The following is a 12,515-nucleotide window of genomic DNA, read 5'->3' as shown; positions in this document are numbered from 1 at the left end:
GGTACCAAGACCAGCAAATTGCCAAAATATCCTTTCATTTAAACTTAAACATTGCCATTACAATATAAGGCAATCTGAAATGTCTGGCCATACACAACACAAAAGCAGATAGTCTTAATCTATTTCATTCAACCCAAAACAGATAGCCTTGATCTATTCTATTCAACCCCAGAATATTAACAACCCGAAAACACAAAAACCCCAAAATATTCCATTCAACATTTATGGTCAATTGCTTTTTCCATTCATCCAAGAAAACAAAAAAACCAACCAAGACAATATCAAACAAAACCAGAGCTTCTTCACCCTTGCTTGACCTCGATCAACCTGTGTCTCCAGTAAACTTTGTTTCCTTAGCAACCCAAGTATCACTTGCCTTGACCTTGCACACATGGGAGGATTAACCCATCTGAAAAAATCACATCCTCCCTTGGGTTCTGCAAATAAAAATATAAATTACTTACCTAAAAAACCCATAGTAATCTACATGTGTAACGAAAATCAAACAAAAACAGAGCTTTTATACACCCTACTCTGGAACAACCATCGAACCTTCTGCCAGGGTTTGCATCAGTCCAAGCCGTGATCCTTGCAGCTGGAAAACCACAATAGCAGTACCTCCGACCCATTGGTTCCATCATCACACGCAGGTATGTTATTCAAAACCCAAAGCCTCTATTTTATCCTCAAATGAGCAGGATTTTGTGTTTTTATAGAGACTTAGGGTCAGATTTTAGGGGGAAATCCCAGAAAATTGGAGGGATTCAATATATGTTCTGTGGCGGGAAGACGAACGAGGCAGATGCTTGCAGTTGGATTTGTCTTAAAAGCATAGGGAGTGACAATTTTGTCCTTTAAAATAAGTCACGTGCAAGTAACGTGGTCTGTTTTTAACGGAGGTTATAACAGAGGTGACGGAAAATCTCATACTGATACAAACCCGAAATATATGTCCTAAACTAACACAAATCCAAACTGGTGTCCTAAACTAAGATTGACCCCAAAATACGTGTCATTTTTGAAAATTTTTCCCTTGATATTATCCCTCCAGGACTGGAACTTCTTGTTTCAGAGGGCAAATTCACCTTCTTTTATTGATTTTGTATCTTTTTCATCCAAAAGTTTGATTTAGAGGGAGAAAAAGAGACAAAAATTGGAAAAAAAAAAAAAAAATTTCTTTTCACAAAAACAAATAAAATTATCCTTGTATTGGTAGTTATATTTTAAATTTTTAAGTAATAGAGTCAATGTGTATGGTGGGTTAGGTCATGTTTAAAAAGTATTCCTTAGACATGAAGTTGCACCTCAAATCTTTGTTTGACAGTATCCACACTTTTAATTGGTTTTGCATGTTGGCTACAAATATATATATATATATATATATATATATATATAAGGACATGAAGTTGCACCTCAAATCTTTGCTTGACAGTATCCACACTTTTAATTGGTTTAGCATGTTGGCTACAAATATATATATATATATATATTTCATTTATTTCATTTATCCTTACGGTTTATTTATGTATTTTCTTCAAGACCGAGCCAGAGAACTTGCAGACACAATTGGAGGAGGTGCTTTGTCTCTTGCTGATTTGGATAATTTCCACCCAGAGGATGACATGATTCTTGCAAACACAACATCTATTGGAATGCATCCCAAAGTTGATGAGACACCCATTTCTAAGGTGTGCTGCTCTTCCCCTTCTGTTGCATTATAAATGGTCAGTTGGCATTATATTAAGATATGTGATCACAATTGAACATGTATATAATTGATATGATTGTTATTTTCAAAAAAATGTGGACAGGATAAGAGTGTGTTAAATTCTTATTAGTTCTCCCAACTTCTTATATAAAAGTGTTTCTTTTTTGAGAAAAAATGTTCATATATTGTTGTATAACGCAGTTAATAACTTTATGGAAACCTTTATGGATTTGAACTAAGGAAATCGGTTAGTTTGGTCTTGGGTTTCACCAGAATCAAGTTATTTATTTAGTTTTCCTCTTTGGCAGAAATTACTCCTAGAATCCATGCATTGATAGTCTTGCAATAGTTGAACCTGGGACGTCTACCAAACCAAGTTACACCATCTTCTATTGATGTTTCATGTTTGACAAAGTTCACCAAATGCTATTTTTAGTGATTCATCGTTTCATCAACTTGCAGTCACTTTAAAAGGAAAGAGAATAAAGTGGCTTTCTGTTTTTGCAGCAAGCTCTGAGATCATACTCGTTCTTTTTTGATGCCATTTACACTCCAAAAGTGACAAGATTCTTGAGGGAAGCAGAAGAATCTGGTGCCACAGTTGTTAGTGGGTTGGAGATGTTCATTGGACAGGCATATGAACAATTTGAGAGGTTCACTAGATTTCTTGGTAAGATTTACTCATACTTCTCATTCCATCAACATGGTATCTATTAGAATGTCTCTTAAAGGGTGTATTTGTTTTTTTTTTCTTTAACTGTTGATTGCAGCACTAAAGGAACTCTTTAGGAAAGTTATGGACAATAACTCTTGAGGTTTGTTTGGTTATTTATTTTTTTTTTATATTTGAATTTTTTTTTAGTGTAGATGATTATGTTTCACTTTCACCCATGTGTCCCAATTTGCACTATTCAATTGATGCTGCTTAAGAAATGTTTTATAGATGCTCTTGAGCAGGTTTGTGTATATCTTTCTTGACATTTCAGCACTTTTGTTTTGGGCGTTCAAAGTATTTAATTGCTTCCTTGTAGTGTTCATGACAAGCTTAAATGCTTAATGCAACGGGATTTCATCTCCATCATAATCAGAGCAGGAAATGCAAGGCATCATGTCAGTTCTTCTATGGAACATTCAGTCTAAGGGACAGTATAAAGGCCAGGACCATTGTTACTCTGCAATGATATATTTGTTGAGTTTTGGTTCTGGTTTTGAGTTTGATGTATGTGTACGCATGCATTGTATTTTTTTGGGTTTTTTTTTTATATTTAGTACCTAAACTTTGACCATTGTCTTAATGTGGTACCTAAACTTTTATTTATCCTAATTGAGTACCTAACTTTTATTTTGTGTCTAATAGGTACCAAAATGAATTTCTATTAAAATTGTCAACAAAAGTTAGGGGCAATATAGTCACTTCAAAAAATTTATATTTTAATTATAATTTTTTATTTTTTTAGTTTGTTGTGTTTTTTTTTAATAATTTTAAACATATAAAGAAAAGAATTAAAATATACTTTGACTATATTGCCCCTAACTTTTGTTGACAATTTTAACAGAAATTCATTTTGGTACCTATTAGACACAAAATAAAAGTTTAAGTACTCAATTGGGACAAATAAAAATTTAGGTACCATATTAAGACAATGATCAAAGTTTAGGTACTAAATATGAAATAAACCCTGTTTTTTTGTTATGAGATTATAGATGTACTCTCACAATTTAGTGGTTATGGCTGTTTTCTTTGATTTAATTGGGGTAGCTCTACTTTTTTTAAAAATTTTTCTTTTTATTCAATTTGGGTACTTGAACTTTGATCATTGTCTCAATTATGCACCTAAACTATTATCAGTCACAATTTTGTAACTCAAATTTTTGTTTTGTCCCAATTTTGAGTAAAAAGATAAGATGGTTGTGAGTCTTGTGACAACAATCATTTGCATCAGGAATTGCTAGATATGCTTTTCCAGCTATAAATATTAACCATTATTCCGTTGGCCTTCTGTGATAATAAACTAGTGAAAACTAAAGAGAAGTTTAATAGTACCTGAGATCATTTACTACAAGATTTTGGGTTATGCCTTGGCCTTGGATGATTAGAGGGCAATATCTATGTGCTTCAAGCATTGGGTCCAGTGATAATTCACATTATGTGCTTCTGTCAAATATTTATGCTGCTTCTGATAGATGGGAGAAAGCTGAAAGGAAAAGGATTGTCATGGTAAAAGAAGACATTCAAAACACATGGGATGAGTATCACGCCTCTTCTTGGTAAACCATTGCTCTGTTGTGGAGAATAATCCTCAACCAATAAACAAAATGATTCAAGTCTGAGCAGTGCATGCTATAGCATTAAACCTGCAAAACACTAGTCTGGCATAAGGCAAAGTCTCTTGCATGATGGTAGCTCCTGTCCCAGTTACTGCATGTCAAAGTACAGTTCGATGGGTTTAATTTTGGTGTAAGAAATATGCTTACGTCCAATGAAATTAGAGATCATTTGCCCAAACCACCTTTTAATAGTATGCAAAAGAATTGACTGGCAGCAGAATGTCAGGCACAACTGTTGTTTAATATAGACAAAAATGAACTAGTTAAGTCTTGGATGTTTAGGCATTGAGTAACACTGTAATTGCAGCCTTCTGTCAACTTTTGAACATGGAATAACTGCAAAGGATCTGCAAGGAGACTATGGAAAAATGCATTTTGCACATTCAACAACAAAGAACTCATTTATGGTATACAATTTTCATTGCTTCTCCCTTGTATATTACAGTATGAAAAACAAAATGAACAACTTTATATTTATGCTACCTCAGCTTAAAAAAAAAAAAAAAAAAAAAAATCTAGACAACACGAAAAGAGTGGGCTATTTTTTTCAAATCTTTGTAATGCCTCTTCCATTGAAGACCTACAAAATGCAAAGCAAGTATAATTACTTTGTCTGAAGTTATGGCTATAATTGAGTAATTTCTTTCATAATAAGAAGAATGTCAAAGTAGAGTAAGTATTTATACCACTTCCAGTTACATTAAACAAGTACAGGCGATTCCCAGCTGCAGTTGCTGTGATCAGAGCATGAGGTGGCTCCAACTCATACTGGTAATATGTTCTTCCAGAGTCTTTTACAACATTTATGCTCATAACCTTCCCTTCAACATTCTCGCCGATAGCTTCTGGTCCAAATGCATTGATTACTGTCTCTGGAGGTCCAATTTTTTCAATTGTGGCATCTCCATCAAGATCTGTGCATGAAAACCAGAGTTTAAATATCAATATCTACAGATTTACTTAACTAGTAAAACTGCATATGCATACAGATTATATCAAAACTCACTATCAGCAAATCTCAGAACAGGAGCAACAATGACAGACAGGCGTCCCTCTTTGGAGCTACCGAATCTCAAATCGATCTCTGTGCCACCTAGATCTGCTATTGATACCGGAACCTGTTGCAAGGTAAAATAGACAGGTATGTAAAATAAAGGCAGTTTCAGAGAGAAAGTAAAACATGAAACTTTGGGGTGAATATGCAAAACATGGAAAGCTCATATGTTAGAATGTATCATTTTGTTTAGCAACACAAATATCTTGAACAAATTTAAGCTCCAGACTTTGATGGATTAGATTATTACCTCTTCCCAATCTTGAGGAACTGAAAAGAGATAAGGGATGATAGGGCTCCAACCAACCCCATGCCCTCCAGACTTCTCATCTGGTCTGCGGTACGTCCTCCAACCTGTCTAAGCATATACTTCCCAATGAAGGAGACCATATACTAAAAACAAAAGCAGAGAAAAGAAAATGAAATTTGAAGGGATCCAGTTCCTTCATCCCAGTGAAATTTTAACTTTTAATTTATGCACTAATTAATAGAATTTTTGAAATATGAATATGGAATATATTACAACTATAGAATGTAAAAAGAGGGTTTTCCTTATATCTTTCTAGTTTTCTTTAATAGTTTTTTAGTCTGTGAATTCTGATTATAATAATTGACCTTTTTTCTCAAAAAATGTCTTAACTGTTCTTTGTTGCTATCAGAAGTTTATACCAACCTTGTTCATCTGGTTCAGACAGACCGGGAATCCTTCCTGCTAGAAGACCTTGTTTTACCACTGCCAAACCCTCACTTGGAACACCCAACACTGCAGAAGAAACCAAAGAAACTCCTGCAGACAGTAACACTGATCTTCTGTTCAAAATCCCAGAGAATTTCTCAGCTTCTCCATTAACCAAACCACCTTCTCTTGAACTTGAGTCAGCTTTTGTTCTACAAGTTCCATGTTCCAATGAAGACTGAACAAGCAAATTGTGGGAAGGGATTGCTTGCTGCTGGTAAGTCCAAGAAAAGCTGCAACTAGTAAATATGGCTGTTCTCATTTCCTCTACCACTTTAGAAGTAGAAGAGAAAAGAGATAAGAATTTAGACTTCCTGTAATATTTTAGCTGATTCAAGAACAACAAGTGTTTGTGAGTTTCTGATACCCTGTAGTAAACTTGTCAGGTTATGAGCGAATGTTGTAGAAGTTGAGGTGCTCAAGGCTTCTGCTTTTTGAGCATTTGTGGTGCACAGTCCTTGATTATTCCCTATGACCATGATTCTTAACTTGGCACGTGGCATCTCATATTATCACCTGTGATAAATCTCTTTGGTGCTTCCCTTGGTGGGCAACGGGAGGGTTTTTACTGTTCAATATTTTTCTTTACAAAGTAGGGCCCAGGGGTAAATGCTCTCGGGCACTTGTGTTCTTTCCGTTTCACACCCGTTTTTCACTTCCTGTTTTTTTTTTTTGGCCAAGAGTTTTTCACTTCCTGTTGAGTGAGTGTGACAGAGAGCACCCTAAAATAGTTGTATTTTCTTTTGTTACAACTTACAAGAAAATAGTTGCATTTTGGATTGAATAAGTTTGTGTTCATTTATTTAATTATACTAGAAAAAGCAGGGGAAAGAACACTCAAAAATAAATTCAGTCAAGAACTCGAGATCAAGCTAAAAATATATCACTCAACAATATACAACAAAAAATAAGCAATGAAAGAAAACATGAACATATGAACTTTAGAGATGCACAAAGAAATTATACAAGGAAGCTGTATAGATCAATCCATACATAATCAAGGCAGCGGCATTGGAGGTCTCCAATCAGAAAATTCGACTAAGTTTCTATTTACAATAGATCCATTGTGCAGCCAAAATGTTTCAGTTGACTGGTGAAACAACCTAACTTTCCTCTGAAGTTCCCAAAGAATTGCATGCATTGCAGAACACGATGCTGATTCTGAAGCATAGGCCCATAAACATCTTACTTGTCTACCACGGCTTATCATCCCCTCTATATCTTCATCTGCGGGAGAGGAAAAACGAACCAAAACCAAAAAAAAAAAAATGGACATAAGTTTCGCTAAGATTGCTGAAGTATACATTAACCAACGCAAGATGTGAAAGGAATGCTGTATTTCACCTGGTATTGACTCTAGGTACTGCAAAAGCTCAGTACCTATTTGACTGGATGGCCATTTAATTGATATCTGGCTGTAGTCAACAACATTCTGGAAAGGCAGTTCTGCTTGATCTGATAATATCACTGGGACACACTCCTATGGCAAAAACAAAGTATTATTTCTACACTAATATCTTATATGGGGGGGAGAGAGAGAGAGAGAGAGAGAGAGAGAGAGAGAGAGAGAGAGAGAGAGAGAGAGAGAGAGAGAGAGACCACAAAGAAAGCCTCATAAAATCGAAGAGTCCAAGATGATTCCCCACGGGGAGCAAGGCAGAACTTGGCATTGCGCAGGTGTTCAAAATAATCACTCTTTCCCAATTTGTCAGGGCCACTGAACTTCAACTCTGGACATTCCAACTGTTTATAATATCAATAAGGCATATTTTAAATCTCTCTCCTTAATAAAAGAGCTTAAAGGTATTCCTAATTCATCAATTGAAAGTAATCATGTCCAATGGGGCAAACACAATGCAAGTCTAGCCAATTCAAATACAGCTTAAAGCCAGTACCCAAAGTCAAATGTTATAACCAGAAATTTAAAATCCAAGCACCAACAGGACTTGTGTCTGTGCTGTATCACAATTCCAGCATAACCATTTCAAAATTTATATAGAAAATGTTGGTTTTTATTTTTTTTTTTTTTTTTATTTTGCTAAGGATATAGAAAATGTGTGTGCTTACAAGTTCCAACCATTTATGTGCACTAATCATGCTTATCAAGGAAATGCACCAAATAGACTCTCCTCTGCTTTGGTCCACTGGTCCACAAAGTTTCCAATAAGTGGGTACAAAGTATATTTTCCACAGAAAATATCCAAAGTGCAGATAGACTATAAATATCTAAAACTTCATGTTTAAAATGAACTCCACATTAAAGCTGGAAAGTAGATGAACATATATAAAATTCCACAAATGAGATATTCTCATTCAGTCAATCAAGATGCAACAGAAGACAATGTACCTTATCTGGAAATTTCTTTGAAAGCTCTATCAACTTAAGACGGCCAACCTTTCCTTGTGCACGGCCTAAATAGTTTGCTAGATACTTTCGCTTTGATAGTGGCAAAGGGCGGACAAGGGTGGCCCCATTTGTAGTCATCCCATCATCGATATTCCCAGGAATGATGATATCTTTCCACGTATTAAAGGCACTTGTATCTTTCTTATCAGTCCGATCACCCTGCACTAAAGTATGAATTAACTATCTTTTATGTCTTTTTCCCCTGATAACCAATCTTTTATGCCAAAACAAAATCTTTTATGTCGAACAAATTAGAATCAGCATACCAATGCCATACCAAACTGCTTGAACTGTGGATCCAACACAGACTAACCAAAAACTTTTAGGTCATACATAAAGAGCATATATGATTCAGAATATAAATTAAGGGGGAAAAGAATGCGGTCGCACAAGTCCAAGCTTTTTTTTTTTTTAAGAAGCTTTCTTTTCTATTTGCTATCTTCATTTAGGTACATTCTTCTAAAGTCGTATATGTGTGTAGAATATTCTCTTATCAGAGAGTCTAGATTGTCAATCTGAACCATCGATCATGTGGATTCCTGTTCAAAATATGGTTCAAATTCACAATTTGGCAACATCGCATGCCAAATATCTGGCAAGAAACGATTACCCTATATATACAAATACAATAGTAAAATTAAGTGTGTACAAGTGTTAGCACCCCCATCAATTATCTCTCAAGATTCCTATCGAAAAATTATATCTCGAGACACTTCTAAGTTGTCGTTTTAATTATACCATATTTTTCTATTTATTTTCGTTGGGAACATAAGTCATGTTCCTCAATTGTTTGAAATATGCTATTGTTTTCTATATTTTCCTTCTACTTAATCTTTTTAGGTTGGTTATATAGTTTTTGACATGTGTTAGTAATCTAAAAATAAACACTTCACCCGAAGAAAGAAGTACAAATTTTTCTCCATCCAGACAATTGTTTGAGATGGATATTATATTATTGTCCCTTGACTTGATGTGATTTAGAATAAGTTTTTTGAATTTTTAAAAATTGTAACAATAACTTATATCATTATAGTAAAATAATATCTATCTTCCAAAAAATATAATTTTATTATTTCAGAAGAGAAACTTCATTCTCACAAGACAGTATTTAAATAGACTAATATGTTGAACATGAAAGGCATGCATTTGACAATCCTGTATATATATATAGCGCAATGCTTGGGTACTCAACTTTGAGTACCACCTTGTACTCATCACCAATCACATGATCTCATGATGGGGTCCACAATGAGAGAGAAGATGGTGAACCCCATCATGGGCTCATGTGATTGGTGATGAGTACAAGGTTGGTACTCAAAGTTGAGTACCCAAGTATTTTCCATATGTATATATATATAAGAATATTTGAGACTAATTTCAATACAAACTTTAAATCTAACCCCCACAAGTTCACATAGATTTTTCATGCACAATATCACTCTGAACCTCTGACATGCACATGGGCATTTATTTTAAAGCCCAATTTGACTTGATAATAATGATTGAATCCTTATAAGGGAATATTTAGTCAATCAATAGAACTATTAAATTTGTAGTATAACTGAAGCATTAAAGGTACGTTGGAATAAGTACATACCTCAGGGGTAAGAATGATAGAACGATTTATGTATGTTGCCCAAGATCTAAATAAATGAGCTCCAGCACCGCTGCAGTTGAGTAAAGCAAGAAAGTGAGCATCAATGACAAGAACAACTTAACAAAAGTTAATAAAAAGCATAATTCCCTGAAAACACATGTATAATCTCTTTTTTTCGATTAGTGACTAATTTTGACAAGTCTATCACAGTGCTATGATAGACTTTAAACAATTGTTTCAACTTCAAATATTTTTACATTTACCATACTAATCGATGCAATTGAAAGTTCCTCATTTCCCTTGCAATAAAGAATCCACTCAAAAATAATATTTAATTTACAATCTGATATTCTAATATTTTATTTACAATCAGACATAATTGCATGGCAAATAGGATCTTGGCCAGTCATTTTTGTCAGGATGACAGAGACAAGCCAAACGAATAGGAAGACAACAAACCACTCAATTATTTCATTTTACTGACTGCTCCTGAGCTATGAATCCATATCAGATATTTCTTGTTACCCTCTTTATAAGTTGTGTATTCAACCATTTTGGATTTCTATCTTCAGGATGACAGAGCCAAGCCAAACGAATAGGAAGACAACAAACCACTCAATTATTTCATTTTACTGACTGCTCCTGAGCTATGAATCCATATCAGATATATCTAGTTACCCTCTTTATAAGTTGTGTATTCAACATTGTGTCCCAACCATTTTGGATTTCTATCTTCAGGCAAAAACCAAGAATAAAACAGAGACAAAACAAAACTAATGACCAAAACAAAACAAATATACCTCGGGAAAACAAATATATGGTCACGGCCGCCAGATCGCCTGAAATATGGCATTTGACTTAATACCTGTAAGCAAAAATTGCAAACGAGCACAACATAACAAGAATTTAGACTTAGCCCCATCAACAATAAAGCACATACATCACTGAAGGCAAACAAAGATACAGAAAAACCAAGACTTTAGGCTTCAAAATTCAATGAAAAAGAATTTACCTTCACATATGTCTGGTTAATCTCCTTATCGTTAAGGCCACCCATCATTCGAACGCATTTAACATATGTTGGCACAAAAAATAGGTCTGCTTCCTCTTTCTTCCTTGTCCGGAATCTCGATTGTAGCAGTAGCCTGTGTACTTTTACCTACATTTGATAATTAAGCAAATTCAAGGCCCACATATATAATTTCTAATAAGAATTTCAAGTTTTCTTTTTTCTTTTCCTCCATTTAACAAGTTTTCAGCAACAAAACAAAACCCATTATTCTACACAAATCTAACTGGTGTGGAAATTTAGAACAGCAGTCAGGAGTTCAAGAAAAGCACTAAGTAATAGCCTCCAAGTATTACATTTTGCATAAGCCTAGGCTTAGCTTAATTTCTACTTAAATAAGGTTTATGTTCCTACACTTTTCAGTGACAAAAATAGAGCATGAACTCAAATCTCTACAAATTTAGATAAAAAATAAAAGTTTCAGTTTCATGAATCAACCCTGAAATCCCAAATGCACTTAAATGTCACCAAAACCACTAACATGAGAAGTTAAAGCCATAGAAGTAAAATTGGTTTCAATTTCTGCATATTCTGCAAAACAAGGCAATCCAGAATTTACATCTGCTCTTATTTTCTTACACTTTCTCAAAAACCAAACAGAGTATTACTTCCACCCACAAAAAGTTAATAATAGTAATGTAACCAAACAAATTGACAGTGTAATTGGCATTGGACGATCACATATGTGGATAGAAATGTAGATTAAAAAAAAAAGTACGTAAATTGGCAAACAACAATTGCCTCCCAAGATTGAGAGGAAAATACCTGAGTGCCCCACTGACCTTTCAAACAAGCCATGGAGCCGATGGCACCATCCCTGCCGTACATCAAGGCCTTCAAGCCATCGATCTCGTGCTCATCGTACACGTAGATTTTGAGGTCGATATGGGGGCCGTACCCTCGGTGGGGCCACAAGAGATCTCCGTCGTCGGTGACGTGGACAGAGCTCCGTGAAGTGCGGACGAGATCGGCTGTGGAGAAGGGAGAGGCACAGGTGGGTAAGGAGTGGTCGACGAGCCGGGTGAGAAAGAAGGTGGTGGCTACCAAGAGGAGGGCTCCGATCTGGTGCGTGCGGGTGCATAGTGGCTGGTTGTTGTGCTGCGCACTGAATGGTCGGGCTTTGTTGTTTATGCTTCCCATTTGGGACTGTTTGTTTGAGGACCGAGAAAAAAAGGAGCTGCAGAAGCAAGAAGCAGTTCAGAATAAGATTTTCCGAGGTAAAATTCCTTTTTGATTTCCTCTGTCAATTATGTGAAACGATTCTTTAAAAATTTGATTTTTGCGCAGCTCCCCCCCTCTTCTCAACATACCCAATTTAGAGACAAATACATAATTTGTTGCAAGATGATCTTTTAATCCTATATAAAATGAACTTTATTAAAAATTTGTGTCGAAAATATAATGTCATGGATCCGTCCCTTACTTTTTTTTTTTTTTGGAGAAAACAATAACATTATATTAAAATAGCCAAAAAGGCATAGAAAATATAAAATTTTGACAAGAAGCCTTACAACAATAAAGTCAACAAGCTAAACGCTTACAGCGAAATAAGAACTCAATCTCGTAACGTTGGCATCGAGCATACACTACAACCACCAAACAGAGCCAATGAGACA

At 35.1% G+C, this 12,515-nt stretch overlaps 2 protein-coding genes across 2 annotated transcripts; both read right to left on the bottom strand.

The window, feature by feature from the left end:
* Window positions 1–4,418: 4,418 nt before the first annotated feature.
* Window positions 4,419–6,257, bottom strand: LOC147283849 (thylakoid lumenal protein (Mog1/PsbP/DUF1795-like photosystem II reaction center PsbP family protein)). Its single transcript, XM_086244579.1, has 5 exons — window positions 5,764–6,257; window positions 5,341–5,444; window positions 5,043–5,154; window positions 4,723–4,950; window positions 4,419–4,616 (listed from the first exon to the last, which is right to left on the bottom strand). The coding sequence occupies exons 1-5, from the start codon at window positions 6,086–6,088 to the stop codon at window positions 4,552–4,554; spliced, it is 834 nt and encodes a 277-aa protein (XP_086100705.1). The 5' UTR covers window positions 6,089–6,257; the 3' UTR covers window positions 4,419–4,551.
* Window positions 6,258–6,734: 477 nt separating this feature from the next.
* LOC147283848 (putative glycosyltransferase At5g25310) lies at window positions 6,735–12,218 on the bottom strand. Its single transcript, XM_086244578.1, has 8 exons — window positions 11,665–12,218; window positions 10,843–10,989; window positions 10,631–10,695; window positions 9,831–9,900; window positions 8,174–8,392; window positions 7,426–7,569; window positions 7,171–7,306; window positions 6,735–7,053 (listed from the first exon to the last, which is right to left on the bottom strand). Exons 1-8 carry the CDS (start codon window positions 12,037–12,039, stop codon window positions 6,824–6,826), a joined length of 1,386 nt encoding a protein of 461 aa, XP_086100704.1. The 5' UTR covers window positions 12,040–12,218; the 3' UTR covers window positions 6,735–6,823.
* Window positions 12,219–12,515: the final 297 nt, after the last annotated feature.

This window comes from Dryas octopetala, chromosome 5 (assembly GCF_963921425.1).
Source record: "Dryas octopetala chromosome 5, drDryOcto1.1, whole genome shotgun sequence".
Lineage (NCBI taxonomy): Eukaryota > Viridiplantae > Streptophyta > Magnoliopsida > Rosales > Rosaceae > Dryas > Dryas octopetala.
The sequence above is the reverse complement of the archived record's forward strand: the minus strand, read 5'-3'. Positions and strand labels throughout refer to the sequence as shown.